General features: G+C 43.3%; 1 protein-coding gene across 2 annotated transcripts in view; it reads right to left on the minus strand.

Annotated features, from left to right (window-relative positions):
* Window positions 1-22,446, minus strand: part of AHR (aryl hydrocarbon receptor) — a 60,330-nt gene extending 37,884 nt beyond the window's left edge. The window contains exons 1-2 of one of the 2 annotated variants that reach the window (XM_034402175.3): window positions 21,368-22,446; window positions 4,969-5,156 (exon numbers count right to left, since the gene is read on the minus strand). In XM_034402175.3, the coding sequence (XP_034258066.1) occupies window positions 4,969-5,156; window positions 21,368-21,423 (244 nt within the window). In that variant the 5' untranslated portion in view covers window positions 21,424-22,446. The remainder of the gene's footprint in view (window positions 1-4,968; window positions 5,157-21,367) is intronic. The other variant, XM_060685680.2, reaches the window with a different exon arrangement.
* Window positions 22,447-23,302: the final 856 nt, after the last annotated feature.

The following is a 23,302-nucleotide window of genomic DNA, read 5'->3' on the forward strand; positions in this document are numbered from 1 at the left end:
GAAAGCTATGGCAGCATACTAAAAAGCAGAGACATCACCCTGCCAACAAAAGTGCGTACAGTCAAGGCTATGGTTTTCCCAGCTGCAATGTATGGTTGTGAAATTTGGACTATAAGTAAGGCTGAGTGTCAAAGAATTGAGGTCTTTGAAGTATAGTGCTGGAGAAGACTCCTTTGAGTCCCTTGGACTGCAAGGCGATCACACCAATCAGTCCTAGAGGAGATCAACCCCAACTGCTCTTTAGAAGGCCAGATCCTGAAAATGAAACTGAAATACTTTGGCCATTTAATGAGAAGGAAGGAATCACTGGAGAAGAGCTTCATGCTGTGAACGATTGAGGGCAAAAGAAGAATGGGATGGCAAAGAATGAAGTGGCTGGATAAAGTCACTGAAGCAGTCGGTGTGAGATTAAATGGACTCCAGGGGGATGGTAGAGGACAGGAAGGCTTGGAGGAATGTTGTCCATGGGGTTGGACACGACTTCGCAACTAATAACAACAAAGAAAGAAAGATATAAAAAGTGAAAATGTAGGAAATGACCAGGTTGAGCCTGAGGGAAGGGACCATTAGTCTCCATCTTTTCATGCCCACAAGAGTGGGCCACCAGCCACTTGAATTCCACTGACTCTTATCTACCACCAATTTGCTTTGACTGGTAATAGTTCAGATTCTTGTAGAGAGTGTTACCATGCAATAATCCTATATTCATTTGAACCGCTCTGGCTCCTGATTCCCGCTCAGGCTCCCGATTCCTTATGCTTGACAGAAAATTCAACATTACAGAATTTCAGAGAATGGTGCATGCAAACTTGCTTTTTTCAATTGTAATAAAGCAGACCTTGCATTTTACCACCCATGGGCCTCATGTGGTCCTTTGGCTCTCCTTGTCTGGCCCACAAAATCAGCGGCACCAGTAGCAGATGTGAGCAGCATGGGGGATGAAGAGGGCAATGTTGCCATGGGTGCACTATCGGGGGAGAATGGAGTGTTGGGAGTGTGGCATGGGGGGGGGGGTAGTGGCAGCCTGCCACAATAGTTCCAGTTTCTCATGGCGCCCTTTGGGAAAATTAATTCCTCACCCCTGGAATAAGGAGTGAAATAATACTTGAATGCCAAGAATAGCAAATATTTTAACATTGCCATCTGATCACCTTAAAAAATAGCATATTGCTTAAGGTGTACTGTTTCATAAAACATTCTCACAAGTAAGCCTGTTCTGGTCCTGGATTAACCAACTTCCTAACTGGATTGTTTAAACCTAGAAAAAGGCAAGTGTTTTCTTTGGGGAAGAAAAATCTATTGTTTCAGATAAAGCTTGGGTTTCCTTTTAAATGTGATCATATGATTGCAGGTTTATATTTTAACTTTCCTCAGGAATTCACACACCCCTCATTTGTATCCTGTTATTCATTTAGCATTTCCCTTTTACTTCAACAAACTTTTAACAAAAACCTATCAACTAAACCCACGAGCAAAAGAGAACATTTTTATATTTACAGGACATTTTATAATTCAACACTAATACTTATGTGTTAGAACCTGCTTCATGTGTAAAACTGTATTTTTACATCTTTCCACTAATTATGCTCTTTTATGTAACTCCATGACTAACTATAGCAAAGGCCAACAAGCAAGAGAGGCATGTGTATGGTTGCAAGCCGACCAGAGCTTCCTAACTTTACTGGTTATTGCTTCCATAAAACACTATTACTATACTGCAGGCTACATAAGCCTGGCATGCTACAAACAGATGAAGTCATATCTGCATGGGGTGGGGATGTATTCAGAAGAAGGTAAACAGACAACAATACATCATATACTTGTGGCTTTGTTCTGAAATCACCTTACAGGTATTTCTAAATCTAAATCTCTGTCGACACTGAAGACTTTATATAGCAGGAATGCAAAGTGTATGTTGCTTAAGCATCTAATATAAGGCTATGTCTTGATCTAGACCAGCGGTCACCAACTGGTGGTCCATGGACCACTGGTGGTCCACAAGAAAATTTTGGTGGTTCGCAGAAAAATTATTTGCATTTTTTATATTGCACTAAATCAGGGGCCCTCAAACTAATGCCCCTGGGACAGATATGTGCAATGAATGTTTGTGTTGCTGCAGAGAGTCTCCCCCTTCGGGGTCTTTTTGGGTGGGTTGGACGGGGGCAGAAATTCCAACTTGGGGTCTGCTTCAGCCTCCTGGTGTGAGGCTTTGGGCAAAGGCTGGAGGAAGCACCGCTGGTGGCGAAGAGCCGCAGGACCTTGTTCCAGTGGGACTGCATCATGGCCTGGAACTGGCTGACTATCTCAGCCTGCTGAGCCTCCAGGTGCCAGTACCTGGCCTTGCACTCCCACAGATCTTCCCTCTGCTTGGAAAGCCTATGCTTGTAGTCCTCAGTGAGGTGCTTCTACTGAGCCTGCTTCCTGGTCAGATCCAATTTAAACTGAACTGTTTTGCCAACTCTTTCTCGTGGTGGCTGCTTAGCTCCAACAACTGCTTCCTGTTGGAGATATAAGGAGCCTAGGCAGGGAACTGAGGAGTGGCTGGGAGGGGAGGGGTGAGTAGAAGCCAGCGAGGCGCCCCTCAATGTGAGTGATATCAAGTTGGCCATGCCCACCCAGTCACATACTCACCTAGCCACGCCTACCCAGCGAGTCATTAGGCAGATCGTATTAGTGGTCCGTGGGATTTAAAATTATGAATTTAGTGGTCTCTGAGCTCCGAAAGGTTGGTGACCCCTGATCTATACTATAATATTTCTAAAACAGACTCACTGATATCAGTTGTTCAAATAGAACTAGACACATCCATTATTTTAATATGTTATTTTTTATTATTATTTCTGTTCAATCATGTCCAATTTTCAAAGACTGTGTGAGAAAGTTTCCGCAACATTTTTGGCAAGGTTTTTTAGAAATGGTTTGCCATTGCCTCCTTCCTAGGATGAGAGAAAATGACTGGCCCAAGATCATTCAGCTGGCTTTGTGCCTGAAGTGGGACTAGTCTTCCAGTTTCTAGCCTGATGTCTTAACCACTACACCAAATTGGCTCTCCTAACAACATTAGGAGCTGTGGTGGTGCAGTGGTTAAAATGCAGTATTGCATGAAAATTCTGCCCACTGCTAGGAGTTCGATTCTGACTAGCCCAAGGTTGACTCAGACTTCCATCCTTCTGAGGTCGGTAAAATAAGGACCCAGATTGTTGGGGGCAATAGGCTGACTCTGTAAACCACTTAGAGAGGGCTGTAAAGCACTATGAAGGGATATATAAGTCGAAATGCTATTGCTAGTATTATTGCTATATCCTTACACCTCTCTATACCCCAAAACTGATACATGAGAACAGATAGCCAAAATCCAAACTTGCTGTCCCTATTAGCAACCCTTCCATTTATTTGGGTGTTTCGTTTCAGGGTGAAGGGATTGTCCAATATAGCTGAAATACAGTAGAATGAATCCTAACTCTTATCTTCAATTTATTCATCTTTGTTTCATAAACTCACAGAACAGGCTGGTAAATAGGCTTACTGAGAAAAGAAAAAGAGTAAACAGGAAAAAAATAGAGTCAATATGAAAAAGCACTAAGGCGTTATCTGTACAACCTCGCTATTCTGCTGGTATCTAACTGTATTTCAAGGTTACAAGCCTACTTATTGGCACATTTTCAAGCACTCTTGAGACAAAAAGGAAAATGGGAATAGAGGACTTTGCCTGGGGCCCAGGTGAAGGCATTCCAGGACCAACCTAAGTGGTTAATAAATACTACATTGATCTTGTCATTCACTAATCACTCAACTATTCTGCTGGCATTTTAACACATCTTGAAACTGGTACCCACTCAAGGGAGAAAAACAGCACTTTAGCATAAGAACAACTAAGAATGATTTAAGATATCTCACACATGTGACCAGAAAGAAAGGATCATGTTGATACATAGAAACAAAAAAAAGGAGTATCTTGGGCATGTATGTGCAGTGATGAGGTATAAGTAGAGAAAGATCTTTGGTATGAAACTATCCTAAACACTGAGAAGAAATTAACAAGACGAGAAAAGCTCAGTATTTTACAACTACCCAACATTCCTCTACTGTAACGCATATTCTACTCAATTAAATTCTCCAGAAAAGCAAACACTCTCACTGTACCAAACTAATGTAGCATGCAAGTTCTGCCTTGGATTTGTTTCCAAGAGATTATCTATTCTAACAAGTTCCACTAGTAACACAATTCACAAGACCAAAATTTAACAAAGCTATAGATTTATTTCTGTGACTGTTTTTTAGAGATATCCATACTTACTTTCCTCTACATTTTGTAATATTATGCACTGAGACTGTTTTCCTGGAAATGGGAAGACTAGGGGTGGAGAAGTGCCAGAAACAGCTTGTCCAGCCCAAACCTGCAGTAGATCTTGAAAGAGTTCTCAAATCTAATCAACTAAAGAATTATTTCAGATTCTGAACATTGTTTCTACAGTGTGATTGTGTTCTATTCTATCCCTTCTAATAGCCTATTATTAATAGATATTTAATTCACTTTGATAATGAGAAACAATATACACCCTTTGTAATCTCTTGCACAATTCCATAGCACACTGATACAAAGTACAATTGCAACTGTACAAAGTACAATCACAGACATTGTACACACAACTCCTCCTCAGTTAGGGTTTTCATTTACTTTCTAACTCAGAAAAAAGATGTCCTTTTTAATACAAACAACAAGCAAGCAAACAAGCAAACAAATAAAGAAATAAAGAAAATAAATGTCATAGGATAGTAAGATGCTAGAAGCACATCAATAAATTGCTGAAATATTATTGCTTAAAAGGACCACAACTTTTAAAAGGAGCACAACCTTAATTTTTTTAAAAAATTCAAATTCTTTAAAAAAGAGGAAGAAAAAAAAAGCAGACAACTTAAGAAAATACTAACATTATGGTCAGTCAGGAACAAATTCAAATTTCTTACCATCAAAGAAACTTTTGGCTCTCAGGTAACTCACACTCAGTCTAAGTACAGACAGTTTATCCAATTTGGCAATAACATCCTGAGGGAATGGCAGAAGACCAGCCAGACGATCCAGCTCAGCATTCAATCGATCTCTATGCCTTTTCGATGGATTTGACTTCACTCCTTCAGGAGGGGAAGGTTTTATTCTGCCATAATAATAGGACATAGTGAGATCACATTTAAAATACGGGTGTTTTCACCTGTAAGTATCATTCAGAAGTATCCCAAAATAATATATACATTTTCTTACTGGCCCTATACATACATGAAATATGTATATCCCGAACATATTTTTGTTTTCAAACGTATCTCTTCCATTAAAATGAAAGCTGTTAAGAAGAGATGAAGCAGAAGGAGGACAGAGGAACAGCTGAAAGATGTTCTGATCATTAAACTTCCGGGTTTAAAATGATAATATCTTGCAACTATTTTATCAGTATGTATCATCTATAACTAATATAGAAACTTTATATTTAAGTTTTTTTTTTATTATTATTTTAAATGTTACACATTATTATTATTGACAGCAATTAACTACAATATGGTGTGCTGATCCCATGCAGTTAGATAATTTTTTGAATTGCCAGCTAAACAGTGACTGGTCAAAAGTTGCCTAGCTGACTATGTCTAAAGGACTACAACCTGGGCTTCTATGTTCCTAATCCAACATTTTATCCACTAGCTGTCTATCTAGATCCGTGCCAGTCGGGCTTCAGGGCGGGTTACAGCATGGAAATGGCATTGATCGCATTGGTTGATGATCCCTGGAGGGCCCGGGACAGGGGTTGCTCCTCTGTCCTGGTCCTTCTAGATCTCTCAGCGGCTTTTGATACCATCAATCATGGTATCATGCTGCATCGGCTAGAGGGGGTGGGAGTGGGGGGCACCGTGCTACGGTGGTCCTCCTCCTTCCTCTCTGACCGTACGCAGTTTGTGTTGATGGGGGGGCAGAGGTCGACCTCGAGGTTCCTTGTGGGGTGCCGCAAGGGTCGGTCCTCTTGCCCCTTCTGTTTAACATTTATGTGAAGCCGCTGGGTGAGATCATCCGTGGCTTTGGGGTGAAGTGTCAACTGTATGACGATGACACACAGTTGTACATTTCAACCCCAGGCCACCCCAATGATGCCCTTGACGTAATGTCCCGCTGTCTGGAGGCCGTGCGGATCTGGATGGGGAGGAACAGGCTCAGACTCAACCCCTCCAAGACTGAGTGGCTGTGGCTCCCAATGGCCCGATATAGCCAGCTGACACCATCGCTGGCTATTGGGGATGAGATCTTACCCCCCTCAGAGAGGGCTCGCAACTTGGGCGTCCTCCTGGACTCACGGCTGTCCTTGGAGGATCATATGACGGCCGTGGCCAGGGGGGCTTTTTATCAGGTTCACCTGATTTCCCAGTTGTGTCCCTTTCTGAATCGGGACACCCTGCGCACAGTCACTCACGCCCTCGTCACTTCCCGGCTGGACTATTGTAATGCTCTCTACATGGGGCTCCCCTTGAGAAGTACCCGGAGGCTCCAGCGGGTCCAGAATGCAGCCGCGCGAGTAATAATGGGGGCGACTCGTCGCTCCCATGTAACACCTATCTTACACGAGTTGCACTGGCTCCCGGTGGTCTTCCAGGTGCGCTTCAAGGTGTTGGTTACCACCTTTAAAGCGCTCCATGGCTTAGGACCTGGTTACCTACAGGACCACATTCTGCCACCAATTGCCTCCCACCGACCAATACGCTCCCACAGAGAGGGCCTCCTCAGGGTGCCGTCAGCCAAACAGTGTAAGCTGGCGACCCCCAGGGGGACAGCCTTCTCTGTGGGGGCCCCGGCCTATGGAATGAACTGTCCCCGGATATACAAAGGTTCCCCGACCTCCGTGCCTTCCGTCGCGCTCTGAAGACCCTATTATTCCAGCAAGCTGGTTTGACAGGATAAAGGTTTTTTTAAATTGGGTTTTGATAGGGGTTTTAAAATGATTTTAGTTGGATGTTTTAAATTTGGCCGAATGATTGAATTATTTTAATAAGCTTTTAATTTTTGTTGTATATTGTTTTTACTATAGCTGTTCACTGCCCTGAGTCCCTCGGGAGAAGGGAGGTATATAAATATAATAAACTAACTAACTATTTATACAATACCAGATCTCAAATAGTATGCATACATTTATAAAATCAATATACTATCTATATTAATATTACTATACTTAATATATTATTAATCTTAATAGATTATACTTAATATACTACACTTCCATAAATCTTCAGTTAGTTTATACACCTTTCAAAATAGTTCATACACACTATAAAACTTACACGGTATCTATACAGTAGATATAAAATATAAAAAGTCAAACACACATTAGAATGCCAAAGTTTTGAAATGTAAAAAAAAAATCAGACCAAGATATTTACTGTGACCTGAAGAGGGTTGTGCACAGGAGATGCCCTTGCAATCCCACAGATCTGAAGCGCTTTTGCAAGGAAGAGTGGGCAGGGATTCCCAAAGCAATATGTGCCATGCTGATAGGCTCTTATCCTAAAGGACTAATAAAATCAAAAGGTGCTCTGACGATGTATTAGTTGAACACTTATTCAACCACATTATTGTATGTTTTTTATTTTTTTGTCAAAGAAATAGATTTTAAAAGATTTGAGTTTGTTTTTCAATTAAATGGCACAACTAATTTGTTATATAAAAAGTAAAAAATTCTAAAGTGATTTTTTTACATCTGAATAATCTGGCATTTTAACGCAGGTGTGTAGACTTTTTATATCTACTGTAACTATTATATCCAATCAGAGCTATAATATTTAAATCCTAGACTAGAGAATACAAATAAATTTACCAAGAATTGAAAATATATTTACCTAAGATGATATAATCAAACAGATGTTGCACTATCATATAAAAATGATTGGAACCATAAACTGCAGGCTTAGTTATGTATGTGTCTCTATGTTGTTGAAACATATTTTTCATTTGCAACTGAACAAATGAGTCCCCAAAATTACAGAGTTACATAAATAGCTTGTGAAACAGATAATATGCATATAGTTGCTTTTCAAACTTCCACCCACACAACAAGGTTAATGTGTGAATTGGGTCATGGAACCAGTAGTTGGCATTCCTCCTAATTTATTGAAAACATATTTTGTTGGCACAAATAAATTTATTTAATTGAAGAAACTTTTAATTTATCTATTTACTGATTCCTAGATCAGGTATATTCTGTTCCAGATAGAATTTAAATATTTCATCGTGAGTGACTTCTACAATAACTATATGTTCTTATCCTTACAAAAACTTAATTGTAAGAGTCAATAAATGTCTAGATTTTTAAACAGGCTTTTAAAAAAGTGAATCATACAATGGAACAGGTCTCCTTGAATCTTCACTGTAAATTAAAGGGTTCAGTCTGATCATGACCACCTTCCCCAAAGAAAAGTCAATATGGAAGCCAGCAGGATGTCACAAGTCATTATAATGTGAAATCCTCACTTAACAACCCACAGTAATTTATTAAACTACAGCAATTAGAAGTGCCAGAATTGTCATTGTAACTCAGTAGTCATGCAATTCTTTTATTTACAACTGCAATGTTTAGCGATAGAATTTCCAGTCCCAATTACCATCATTAACTGAGGACTATCTGTACAGAGTCATTTTGCACAAGATAACATTCTTAAACATCTCTTTCAGTTGATACCTGAGTATAGTGCTAAGATGGCAATGATTGTGGATGATCGCTAGTAGGCTCAGGATGAAAGTAATGCATACGTTCTGGCTTCCTTGATCTCTCAGTGGCTTTCAATACCATTGATCATGAAATCCTTTTTGGACTGGCTTAAGGATTTGGGACAGAGAGCACAGTGTTGTAGTACAGGGATGACAAACTTGCGGCATCATGTTGTCATCGTGTGACATATCACAACATTTTTCCCCTTTGCTAAACCGGGTGGGCGTAGGCAGCGCATGTCGCATCCAGCCTGCAGTCTGCGAGTTTGATACCCCTGTTGTAGTAGTTCTCCTCCTTCCTCTGGGATCAGTTCTAGTTAGAGTTGGTAAAGAGCGCAGTTGAATATTGAACCCATGCGTTATAAGGTTCCTCAGAGATTACTCTCTTTTCACTCCTAATTAATAACTATATGAAGCTGCTGGATGAAGTTGTCATGTTATAATGGTATCTGGGAATGATCTTAAGAAATAGGAGCCAAGACACAGACTCAAATGGCATGTAAAATATATCTCATCTCATAGAAGCAGGAAGGTATAGGAAACATTTTAAAAGGGACCATCCCTAGGAAAAGGAAGGAAGAAATACTTTCAGTTGTGCAAGTATTCTGTTGTGACCCCGACTCCCGAGCCTGTCCTAACAGAGGAAGAGGACTCAGAAGTGATGGGGAGGAACTGATAAGGCCTCCCTCTCCAGGACCCTCCTCTCTGGCAATGCTTCAGGTTCCATCCGAAGGCCAAGAGGAACAGCCTGGGATATGCCAGGAGGAAAGCATATCGGAACAACAACAGATAGGAACAAGGATGATGAATCCTGGCTTGATCCCAGGCAGCATCGGAGGGAGAAGTGTGTGCAGCAACGAAAGAGACGTGGGAGGGCCAGAGATTGGGCTGAGTCACTGAGCCACACCCCACAAGGAATAAAAATGGGTGTGATTGCTCTTCAGGCTTTGTAACGGTCAAAATTAAAAACCTGAGAGTCACATCGCGTTACCTGAAATCTGGCTTGTGCATATTTGGATTGGACCTTGGCTAACTCTTGCTTCGTGGATTACTTTTTGCTACTGAACTGGACTGAGGATAAACTCTCTCTTGCTTACTGTGAGTGAAAACTGACTTGGCAGTCATTTCGCAGTTTACTGCCAAAACTCTTATCTGCAAGGGTTTCTAGTCTGATTGCTTAATAAAATCTTGGCAGGCGTGCCTGGTTGTGTGTTTGCCTGTGTGGGGAAGGGGGACAGAACATATTCTGTTAATATAATTCTATAATAAAAATAGAGCTAGTAATCCTGGTTGTGCATCTTGTCTGGACTACTTCACAGGGCTAACACCTCTGCAAGGAATTAGATATTATCAATATGCTGCTGATATTCTTAAGCTTACGCTACCTTGAGACTGTAAATGACAGGTAGGATATAAATCAAATACAAATCTACACACATACATATGTCCCTTAATGAAAAATAAAAAGGAAACTTAAAAAAACTGAAGCTAAACAACAAAAGGTAAGTTTCTTTTTAAATGATTGTTTCCCAAAATAAATATTTAAATATTCTGTTGTTATAGAATGTTATTTTAAAATTACCATGTTAAATATGTTCATGAACATCAATATGGGAATGAAGAACCACATAATATTTTCAAATCTATATCAAGGAAATCTGCCCAAAATAACAGCTTGGGTGGAAAATAAAGGACTGGTTAGGAGCAGAATTTCCAGATGTGCCTGCCTCAATTAGATTGAGCAAATTAGAAAAGGATAAAAATAAAAATATACTTCCTGACCCTCACAGATCCTTATGCATCATCCAATCAAATTTTCAGGCCTTTGTCATCATATACTAAGTTACTGCAGACAACAATTCTCCTAATAAGCCAATTATAGTTCTTTGATCATAGTATTATCAGCAAGTCTCACTGCCTTCCAAAGGATATATAGTTTATCAGAACTACAGAAGCTGTTACATTCTTACGCAAAGATCATATATCAAATATCTTCTCATTCATAAATATACAGCTGAACATAACAGTTAAAAAGATGCCTTATGCCAGTGATGAAATCCAAATTCTTTTTACTACCAGTTCTGTGCGCGTGGCTTGGTAGGTGTGGCTTGGTGGGCATGGCAGGGGAAGGATACTGCAAAATCTCCATTCCCACCCCACTCTGAGACCAGCCAGAGGTGGTATTTGCCAGTTCTCCAAACTATTTTATTTATTTATTTATTTATTTATTTGTTTCAATTTCTATACCGCCCTTCTCCAAATAGGACTCAGGGCGGTGAACAGTCAAAGTAAAAAACAGGACACACAAAATTTAAAAACAGTTTAAAATAATTAAATATTTTGGCCGTAAATTAAAACAACCCATTTTAAAATCAATTTAAAATTTAACTCAAGCCAGCCCAGCTAATTGAAATAAATAGGTTTTCAGGGCCCGACGAAAAATCTGGAGGTTTGTTATTGTACGTATCTCTGGGGGGAGGTTGGGTGAGTTGGGTGAGTTGAGAGGGTGGGCGCCGTCACAGAGAAGGCTCTAGCCCTGGGGGTCGCCAGCCGACATTGGCGGACGGCACCCTGAGGAGGCCCACTCTGTGCGAGCGTACTGGCCGGTGGGAGGCTATTGGTGGCAGAAGGCAGTCTCGTAGGTACCCCGGCCCTAAGCCATGGAGCGCTTTAAAGGTGGTCACCAACACCTTGAAGCGTACCCGGAAGACCACCGGGAGCCAGTGCAGCTCACGCAGGAGAGGTGTCACATGGGAGCGCCTCGTTGCCCCCATAATCCCCCGCGCGACCGCGTTCTGGACCAGCTGGAGCCTCCGGGTGCACCCCAGGGGGAGCCCCATGTAGAGAGTGTTGCAGTAGTCCAGGCGGGAAGTGACGAGTGCCTGAGTGACTGTGCGTAGGGAGTCCCGATCTAGAAAGGGGCGCAACTGGCGTATCAGGCGAACCTGATAAAAAGCCCCCCTGGCCACGGCCGTCAAATGATCTTCTATAGACAGCCATGCGTCCAGGAGGACGCCCAAGTTACGAGCCCTCTCCGTGGGGAGTAAGATCTCATCCCCAATAGCCAGCGATGGCATCAGCTGGCTATATCGGGACGCCGGAAGTCACAGCCACTTGGTCTTGGAGGGGTTGAGTCGGAGCCTGTTTCTCCCCATCCAGGCCCGCACGGCCTCCAGGCACTGGGACATCACTTCAAGGGCATCGTTGGGGTGGCCTGGGGTGGAGATGTACAGCTGGGTGTCATCAGCATACTGATGGAACTCCACCCCGAAGCCACGGATGATCTCACCCAGCAGCTTTACATAAATGTTGAACAGAAGGGGTGAGAGGACCGACCCTTGTGGCACCCCACAAACAAGGTGCCTCGGGGTTGACCGCTGCTCCCCTGTCAACACAGATTGCGAGCGGTCAGAGAGGTAGGAGGAGAACCACCGCAGAACGGTGCCCCCCACCCCCACCCCCGCCAACCGGTGCAACATGATACCATGGTCGATGGTATCAAAAGCCGCTGAGAGGTCTAACAGGACCAGGATAGAGGAGCAACCCCTATCCCGAGCCCTCCAGAGATCATCCACCAACGCGACCAATGCCGTTTCCGTGCTGTGCCCAGGCCGGAAGCCGGACTGGAGCGGGTCTAGATAGACAGCTTCATCCAGGTACCGGGGAAGCTGTTGCGCCACCACACTCTCAACAACCTTCGCAACGAAGCGAAGGTTGGAGACTGGACAATAGTTAGCCAAAACAGCCGGATCCAGAGAGGGCTTCTTGAGGAGGGGCCTCACAACCGCTTCTTTCAAAGCGGCCGGCAGGACCCCCTCAGTCAAAGAAGCATTAACAATCTTCTGGAGCCAGCCTCGTGTCACTTCCCGGGAAGCCAGTACCAACCAGCAGGGACACGGGTCCAATAAACATGTGGTCGCGTTCAGCCGTCCCAGGACCCTGTCCATGTCCTCGGGAGCCACAGGATCAAACTCCCCCCAGATAACACTCTCAAGACTTGCCTCAGTCATCCCGTCCGGACATACCCAGTCAGAGGCCAGCCCTTCCCGAATCTGAGCGATTTTGTCATACAGATACTGCAAAAAATCCTCAGCTCGGCCCTGCAAGGGGTCATCCCGCGCTTCCAGGTGGAGGAGGGAGCGGGTCACCCTAAACAGGGCGGCCAGGCGATTATCTGATGACGCGATAAGAGCAGCAAAATAGCTAGATTTCGCCGCTTTTATCACCACTGAGTAGGTCTTAATATGAGACCTCACCAGTGTTCGGTCGGATTCGGAGCGGCTGGTCCTCCAACTACTCTCCAGGCGTCTTTTCCGGCGCTTCATCTCCCTGAGCTCCTCGGAGAACCAAGGAGCTAGGTGAGTTCGGTGCTGGGTCAGAGGCCGCAAAGGCACGACACGGTTCAAGGCCCCGGCAGCCGCACTATCCCAGGCGGCCACCAGGTCTTCAGCCGAGTCATGAGCCAGAGTCTCAGGAAATGGCCCAAGCATTCCCCGAACATGATATGGTCCCCAGCTTCCGCCATATCTGCCCCTCCCACTCACTATACTGATAGAACAGCCCTCTTTAGATCGAACTCCAACCCCCTCCCCGACCTCCGGTTCTACGTCCCTGGTGTCGCAGCCCTTTGCTAAGGCTGGTCTTGAACCCGGTGGATTTCCCCCAGAACCCACCCTAATCCCCCCCGAACTCCTTAAAATTTTTGTTAAAAACCCACTAAGAAACCCACTTAAAAAACCCCTCAAACTCTTCTTTGCTGCATGCCATCTCTCGGGGCTCCAACGCCCGTCATCAAGATAGGCGCTCGATAACGAAGAGGGCCAAACCTGCGAGAGGGGGGAATCTCGCAGGGCACAAAGTTCATTCACCGAGTACATCTGGACATCAAGGGGAGGTAATAACCCATGGCCAATAGCCAGGGGACAATTTGATGTTATCACAGTCAGAAGGAGTGAAATGCCGGACTTCGATAGAATTCCAATGGAACACGTGGGACCTCATTGCCCTCTCACGGCAATGGCGGGAGTAAAATGCTGTTTCGATCTGGTAGAGGGTGACCCAGCCCCTCTCTCACAGCGGCTGGTCAACTACGATCGTCCAAAAAGCCGGAATTGAGACAGCAGCTGTAGACCCACTCCACCAAGACTTGAGCCCCCAGATGTAAACCTCCATTCAATAGAGGGAAAGAATGGGATCAGGTCAGTCCACATAGTCCAAAGCAGGCTCAAGACGTCGGAGATCATAACAGTCATAATTCCGGGGAGGTCAAGAATAACACGTAGACCAGGAGATGATTGTCCAGCAAGCATGCGCAGCATGGTATCACCACATTCAGGGGAATGGGAGGTAAAAAAGGAGAGCAGAGGCAACAAACGCCACAGGGGGGGAAACCCCTCAGTCATGGTCCAGCTCTCCCCAGCCCCTCCCAGATCTTCCTTATCACCATGCTGCTCGCCTCGCCCAGCCTCCATAAATCCCCATGGAGGTCTCTGGGACGACCAAGGGGCCAAACAACGCCCCATGATCACCCAGGAGGTCCAACACAGCAAGCGAGCAGCTGCTAACATCTCCGACACTCCCATACACCAAACTGCGGCGGCTCCTTCCTTGTCCCGGCAGCCGCCATTTCCACGCCGCCAGCATCGCCGCTGCCGCCAGCCTCCCCGTCCTCACCTCGCCCCCCCCTCCGCCCCAGTACATGTCCAGAGTGGATTGGGCTGGCGAGGATCCCGACGAGGGTGCCGCATCGCCACCACCGCCGCGGCGCTGACGCCGTCATCCTGGCTCTGCCGCCTTCGCCATGGAGAGTCAGCCGCCGCCCCTCCTCCTTCGGGCCGCTCTCGCCGTCCTACGATCTCCGCAAGCCTCCGCAAACCTCCACGAGCCTCGAGGACATCCTGAGAAGCCGGAGACCCCTCAAAAGAGAGCCCCGACACTCCTCCAGCTGGGCCAGGGCTGCAACGATCAAAATTCAGCCCTCCAAAGGCCCCCTGAAGCCATAATCACCCCCCCGAAACACCGGAGTCACAGGGAAGTCGCCATCTTGCGCATGCGCAGAAGAGTCTCAACTACTCAAAATATCTGCTACCGGTTCTCCAGAGCCTGTCAGAACCTGCTGGATTTCATCCCTGCCTTATGCCCTAAAAGTATTTCAGATTCTACAGGACAAATTTGGTCCATAATATCCATTTATAGTTTACAAGTGACATATTCAAAGAAAAGATACAAAAGGAACTCATGGTAAACTCAAACTGTACTTCACATCCTTAACAGTAGGCAACATATACAAGCTTAGAAGCTTTTTGATTTTTCTCAATGATTCCCTGGATCAATATGCTAGTGAAGAAACAGCATAGTTAAGATATGTATAGTAAGATATTACATATTACTTAACTCTGATTTCTGTATGGGCTACTTTGTTTCTTATGTATTATACTTAAAACAGATTAAAAAAACAGAAAAAAGCAGATAAGACTGCATTAGCTCTCCCTCGCAAATATAATTTACTATTCCAGTAACACAGAGAAGAAAAAGGCCAAATAGTATTTACTTAGGCATCACAATTCAAAATATTTTCTTGTAAAATTTTATACATACATACTGTAAACCTCAAAGTCTATTCAGTGACACTTATTCCCAGCTAAGTTTTTATAAGATTCCAATTTGCTGAGTTATCTAATTTAGACTACTAAATATTTTAAAATAAACAGCTGAATTTCAGTTCCAGGAAGTAAACACAAAAATTAAACTAGGAATTTCTATTTGTAATACATAATTCTCTACTATTCTTTAGTTACTCTGTAATGTACTTTTCTGCAGAGTTGGGGGCAGGGTACTGCATAAAACTTCTAGGTCTGTGACAGTGAATCCATGGTACGTGTGCCACAGGTGGCACCTGTAGCCATATCAGTGGGCACGCGATTAGTGGGCACAGAGCATATCAGCTCCTACACGCGCCAGCTGATTTTCGGGCCTTCTGGGGCCTGAGTTTACCAGAATTAGGGAAACAGGTTGTTTCCTGCCTCTGGAGGGCCTCGGGGGGGGGGAAGGCCCTTTTTTCTCTCACCTGGAATCTGGGGAGGGCAAAAATGGCCTCTCTAGGAATCTGGGGAGGGCAAAAATGGCCTTCCTCACCCTCCCCCGGAGGCCTTCCAGAGGCCAGAAAGGCCTGTTTGCCAACTTTCGGTTGGACCGGAAGGCCCGCTTTTGCTGTCCCCAGCCTCCAGGGATTCCGGAAGTTGACAAATGGGCAGTTTTTGGCCTCCGGGGGGCCTTGAAGGAGTGGGGAAGGCCATTTTTGCCCTCCCCAGACTCCTAGAGATATGCACTGATAAAATCAGAACCTGTTCCTGTCAATTTTAATTCTATGATTTTGCCTTATGTCAAAATCAGTTTTCTAATATTAAAGTATTGAATACCTATTTGCTTGGCTTGACAAATGGCTTGGTAAACATCTTATTCCTTTTAGGACTCTATTGCAAATACATCCTGTTTGGACGTTTTCATATGAAAAACTGAATAGCTAGCAAAAAAAGACAATGTTCTAGAAATTATTTTAAGATAACTATGTTATGCTATAAAATACTTGAACAAGTTAACATTTTAAAATCCAGTTGCATATCAGTCAGTCCATTATTATTTACAGAACGAACCATATTGCTTAATAGTAAATATTGCATAACAAACAACTGTCACCTCTAAGGTAAACTCTGGGAACATTCATTTTATAGGTGTGTACTACTTTTATATAAAGTCTAGAAACCAGTATATAATATATCTCATCTCTTAAGGCCACTTTATAAGCACAGACACCATCATACTGCAAAATCACACATGGAGTATACTGATCAAACTATTTTGAATGCGAAAAATAAATAGCATATGCATTTTTGCACTACAGAGGACAATTACACTATGATAAATATTTGGTCTGTGTATTCATGATCCCCTTTGAGAATTTCTTTATTTATATCCCCCTTTCATTATTTTTTATAAATACCTCAAGACAACGAACATACTTAATATCATTCCTCCTCCCATTTTTCCCAGAATAGCAAACTTACAAGGTGAGAGAGAGTGACTAGCCTGAAGACACTCAGCTGGCTTTCATGGTTAAGACAGGTCTAGAACTCATGGTCTCCCTGATTCTAGTCTGATGCCATAACCACTAGACCAAACTGACTCAAAGGAATACCAACAGATGGCAAGAGAACTAAGCAAGAGAATGATCCTTGACTTCCTCTGAATGGACAGGTGCCCCAAGCCCACTGGCACAGGTCTAGGAGCAGCTTTATGGCAAGAATGGACAGTCTTCAGGATACACAAGAACAAAATATTGTTAAAAGATGGACCAAGGAATAACATTAAAGGAGAATATGGCTGAAGGATCTGACTTGCCTTATTCTGGGGGACCCTGAACAGGTTGAGTTGGAATGCCTAAATGTAAAACCAATATGCACAAATAGAGGCTCCTTAGTGGATAACAACGTGCTATGTGATTGTGGAGAAACACAGAGCCTGGCCCATCTCCTGATATGTCAGCTACTATTGGAAATATGTACAGGTAGTCCTTGACTTATAACAGTTCATTTAGTATCCGTTACAATGGCACTGAAAAGAAATGGCTTATGACCGTGCTGGTGCAGTGGTTAGAATACAGTATTGAAGGCTAATTTGCTGAGTCTCACCAGATTCAGGGTTGATTCAGTCTTCCATCCTTATGAGGTTGGTAAAATGAGGACTGAGATTGTCGGGGAAATATGTGGACTCTGTAAAGAGGGCTATAAAGCACTGTGAAATGGTATATAAGTCTAAGTGGTATTGCTATTGTTATTTTTCACACTTATGACCGTTGCAGCATTCCCATGGTCAGCTGATTTACATTCAGAAGCTTCACAACTGACTCACATTTATAACAGTTGTCGTGTCCTGGAGTCACATGATTCCCTTTTTGCGACCTTCTGACAAGCAAAGTCAATGGGGAAACCAGATTCGCTTAACAAACATGTTACTAATTTAAGAACTTATAGTCTTTGACTTATGACCACAGTTGGCATGTAATTTCCATCATTAAGTGATGTGATTATTGAGTCATATGTGACTGTACCAATATATAATATTTTGACTGCAATTGTTAAGTGAATTAGCAGTTGTTAAGTGAATCTGGCTTTCCCCACTAACTCTGCTTGTCAGAAGTTCCTTAGGAAGGTTGCACATGGTAATTACAATGCTCTAGTATACTATAATCATCTTAAGTATATGCTGGTGGCTAAGTGCCCACATATGATCATGTGACCATGGGGACACTGCAAGGACTGATTTTGTCTTTTTTCAGTGCCCTTATAACTTCAAAATGTTACTAAATGAATGGTTGTAAGACAAGGACTACCAATAATCTTTCGGGGTAAACTTTGGAAAATATCTGTAGGCTCAATGCAGTTATGCTAATGAATATTTCATCAGCAGTCCTACTTAGACAGTAAACACGTTAGTAATTTAATAATGCCGAAAAGAGTTGTCATATCTGACATTATCAGATGATCAAATTATCAAAATAAACTTCATGCATTACTTGATTTAGATTTAAGGTCAATTGTGCTAAGATTATTTTACGAAAAGTATTTACGTATTACGATTATTTAAACGAAAATAATCTTAGCACTCAACCTAAAATCAAGTAACAATGAAGTTAATTTTACTAATTTCAGTGAAATATTTTTTAAATAATTTACACCTTCATTGATATTTTTTAAAAATTCCCAATGCCACAATCTTTTTATATATAATTATATAGAAATTAATGTTATTTAACTAATTCTACCGTGATTTTTCAATACTTTCCTGATATGAATACCTAGATTAACTTATTTCATAAAATAAAGAACATTCTTAAAACCTGATGCAAATATTGCATAGAGACCCCGTATGGTGTAGTGATTAATGCAGACTAGTACAGCCAGTCCTTGACTTACGACCACAATTGAACCCAAAATATCTGTTAAATGAGATACTTGTTAAGTGAGTTTTGCCCCATTTTATGACCTTTCTTGACACAGTTGTTAAGTGAATTACTGCAGTTGATAAGTTAGTAACCTGGTTGTTAAGTGAATCGGGCTTCCCCATTAACTTTGTTTATCAGAAGGTCATAAAAGGTGATCACATGACCCCAGCAATGGTCATAAATATGAACCAGTTTCCAAGAGTCCAAATTTTGATCACATGATCTATCATAGAGATGCTGCAAACATCGTAACTTTGAAAAATGATCATTATGATGCTGTTGTAACTTTGAATGGTCACGAAACCAACTTTTGTAAGTTGAGGACTTCCTGTAATTAGGAAACTGAATTCTAATTTTGCCTAGGTATCCTTGGCCTAATCAGTCTCTTCCAGCTCTAGAAGTAGGCAATAGCAAACCACTTCTGAAATCCTGCCAAGAAAATTGCATGAAGTTTTCCAAGCTGTTGCTAGGAGTTGAGAGTCCCCACCCCCACATAAAAGTTTTGCAGATGTTAAGACAATTTTTAAAATAGATTTAAGTGAATCACTGCAGTTGTTAAGTTAGTAACACAGTCATTAAATGAATCTGGACTCCCCATTGACCTTGCTTGTCAGAAGGTTGCAAAACCCTGCAACCATCATAAATGAGTCAGTTGCCAAAAGGCTGAATTGTAGCGATGTGACCATAGGGATGCTGAAACGTTTGTGTGAAAAATGGTCATTAATCTTTTTTCAGTGCCATTGTAACTTTGAATAGTCACTAAACGAACTGTTGTAATTCAAGGACTACCTATATTATTAGATCAAAGAAACAGAACTAGCTATTATTTGACTATGAATGTAGTCTGTGTAGATCTGTGTAGGTCTCTTTGAATCAGAGGACAAAAAACATCCAGAGCTTTTCAAAAGGTTGAGTCAAGTCCCAAAGAGCTTTAGGTCATCCATGTTTGCTAGTAGAATAGTTGGTGAAACTCACTAAATGAGCTGTTGTAAGCTAAGGCCTACCTGTATTACCCTTCTTTCATTCTGATTTCAATACTTGATCATCTGCAAATATAAAATGTCCGTTGCTATAGAAGTAGTCCTCAATTTTCAACAGTTCATTTAGTGACCATTCAAAGTTACAAAAAGTGAAAAAAGTGACTTATGACCATTGCAGCATCCCCATGGTCACATGATTTACATTTGGATGCTAGACAACTGGTTCATATTTATGACGGTTCAAGTGTCCCAGGGTCATACGATCACCTTTAGTGACCTTCTGTCAAACAAAGTAAATGGGGAAGCCATATTCACTTTAACAATCCCATTACTAATTTAACAACAGCAGGGATTCACTTAACAAATGTGGCAAGAAAAGTCATAAATGGGACAAAACTCAAACAATTTCTCACAAAGAACATAAATTCTGGGCTCAATTGTGGTCGTGAATCGAGGACTACCTGTACTTGTATTTGCTCTTCAATGCTTTAAAAGTAGAAGAATAAAATAAAAAAAAATGCATAAATGAAAACTTCAAATATTCTGATGTAGAGTGAATATTAATCCTTAGACCAGAGAAATCCAGCAGTATAGTTACAGATTATAGCCTGCACAAACTGGCTTTCTGCACATGTATACTAAAACTGTGGCCCAAGTGCACTCTGCATTATTGCAATCTATTAGATGACAATAATCAGGGCCCACAGCTAACTTTAGCAAAAAGCCATAGACTTTCAGTAATTATTTAAAATTTCAGTAATTATTTAAAATATCTCAAATTCTTGATTAGGAAATCCAGCCATGTGATTTAAAAGCATATGGCTTCATCCTTTCCCACTTGTCAGGCTTCTTCTGACCTTAATCAGCTACCTGGCTTTAACAGAGCCACATAAAACCAGGGCACTGAATTGAGGTTTGGACTGTACTATCCATCAACTTGTATCCAACACCAGTGTATTCTAAGTCCATATACTTTTAAGAAAGCCTCTGGGCATGTTTAAAATGCTACCTTTTACCTATGGATCTAAATAGCAATACCCAGGTCTCAATATTCCTTTATTTAAAAAAAATATTCATCAATGTTCCATTGACTTAAAACCAAACTTTTTATATAGGCCGAAAACAGTCGCTCACTAATTATTTACAAACATCCCAGGAGTTACTAGAAGCGACTGCGGGAGGGAGGGAGGCAGGCAGGGAGGAGAAGGAGGAGATGAGCAGAGATTGCGCAAAGCTCTTATTCAGGCCACCGAAAACCCTTTGCGGCTTGTAGGGTCTCTTGCTTTTAGAAAGCACGGCCCGGGTTTCTGTTGCTTTTTAAAGATGGGAATAGGAGCGCACAGCGGAATGAGGCCTGCAACCCTGAATTCTTCTGGTCCCCTTAAAAGCACGTAAAAGAGGCAGAGAAATAAAGTAAAACACAAAGCTGCAAGTCAGGAAAGAACTGCCAAAGAGGCCAGGAGAAAGACACCACATATTTCAATGGACACCGCAGTGGGTCAGAGGTGTCACTTCATAAAGGAGGGCAGAGGCCGGAGCCCAGATGAGCAGCGAAGACACGCCAAACATTGCGCCCGTCCACCTCCCCCCTCTCCTCCCCTCTCCCGAAGACTTCCTTCCTTCAGCGCCCAGACAAAACATTCCCCTTACATCTTCTGCACGGGTTTCCGCCGCTTGCGGCTGGCGTAGGTGACATTGGGATTCATCCTGCCGCCCACGCCACAGCTCCTCTTCGGCCAACCGGGGTTTTCGGCACAGAGTTTTGAGTTTTCACTCCTGGCTACAAACGGGAAGGCAAAAGGAAAAGAAAGCTCCGGGCACCGTGCCAGACAGCGACGGCTTTGAAGGGGGCTTTTTCGCCGAAGCGAGCCCCGGCTCCACCCGCTCCTTGACCCGGCCCTTGCTTGTGGTTCCTACTCGCCACGCAGAGCCCCCGCTCTTCCCGCCACTCGCAGTCCCGAGGGGCGGCCGACTAAGGAAGGCGAGAGACGAGGAGCGGGGGTTCTGGGGGGGGGGTGGCGGCGGCAGAGCCAGGTGCTCGGCGCCGGCAGCACCCACACTCCCCCGTTGTTGTCGTGGTCGCCCCCCCTCCTCCTCTTCCTCCTCCGAGCGGGCGGGTGCCTCTGGGCAGCCGCAGGGCGGGGTCTCCGAAACAGGTGCGGAGGCGGCTGCCGACCGGCGGACCGATTGGCTCTCCCCTCCCCTTCTCGTCAGGAGCAAAGGGACCTTGGCGGCTGCCACGGCTGGAAGCGAAACCTCCCTTCCCCTATGCAAAGCTCGCCTCGCCGCTGTCGTCAGCAGCGGCGTTCTTCGAGGAGCCAGAGGGCCTGGTTACGTTTCGTGTTTTCTCCTCCCACCGCCGATCTCTGCTTGTCTTCCTGGACTACGGCGGCAGTCTGCCGTGGGCTCCCGGTCAGCAGCGACCCGGTTAAGTCGCCAGTCCTTTCCTCTCTCGCGGGTCCGGCCCGCAGCCCACCGAGGAGGCCTCAGTGTGGCTTGAGCAGCGGAAAGGAGCCGAAGAACCGCCGCGATCGGAAACCAGGCGGAGGAAAGCAAGCAGCCCGAAGCGACGGGGAAAAAATAAAAGCGGGTAGCGGAGATTCCCTGGGCGCCGCAGGAGGATCTCCGGGCCGTCTTGGCACACGACTGCCTACCTTCGGAGTAGCCCTTAAGGGGCCTTCGGAGGCAAATTTGCCTCTTTGTAAATGAAGCGCCAGAAATATAGGCGCGGCGGAAATAGTTCGCAGGGGGGTCTTTGCCGTCCACCCCCCGCGAGTGGTAAAACACAGTATCTGCATAACATGGGCTGTCCCCGCTGAAAGCTGGCTCTACTTCAGTTGGGGCCTCCATAATCTGCAAGAATGGCAGATCATCTGATCTCCCTCGAAGATAATGGGTGACAAAGCCTAGCAAATTCCAAGTTAATGTGGAGAAAAGCCATTTGGGTAGCAAGCTTTTCCAACTTGGTATCCCTCCCCATAAATTGGAATGAAAGTTCAAACAGCACAATCAAAAATTCCCAGATCGAAAATGGTTGGCATAAACAATTCACACCTCCTACATTTCTACATATAAACTACTGCAGTTTTTAAAAATTACTGGGAGTAAATGTCTCCTTATACCAGCCCCAAAGAGAATAGTATATTGTTAAGTAGAGACATGGTTTATTTTTAGAATGTAGATGTGTATTGGAAAGGCTTCACAGAAGAAGGTTTAAAATGAGATATTGAGTAAAATAATTTCATTTTACTATGAAAAAATGTCCCTGTCTGCTTAAAAATATTTTCCCATGGCAGCTTTAACTAAAATAAAATATGATCCAGAAAATATATAATTAGCTACAGATCAAATAGAAGTAAACATACCAAAGGGCATCAATTCTACATTGGAACAAACTCATATAGACATGAGCTGTATTTTTCTGAAACTAGTTTTCTTAAAATCATTGTTCTGTGCTTTCCTTGGCTTAATCTAAAAAATAAAAAACACAAATTAATTTCCTGAGCATTCCTATTTTATGCAAGTCTTTAATTTTAGAATAGACTAAAATCTTGATTTAATGAACTATTAAATACCAATGTTTTA

The sequence above is a fragment of the Pantherophis guttatus genome, chromosome 4, assembly GCF_059756535.1.
Source record: "Pantherophis guttatus breed Tessera chromosome 4, ASM5975653v1, whole genome shotgun sequence".
NCBI lineage: Eukaryota > Metazoa > Chordata > Lepidosauria > Squamata > Colubridae > Pantherophis > Pantherophis guttatus.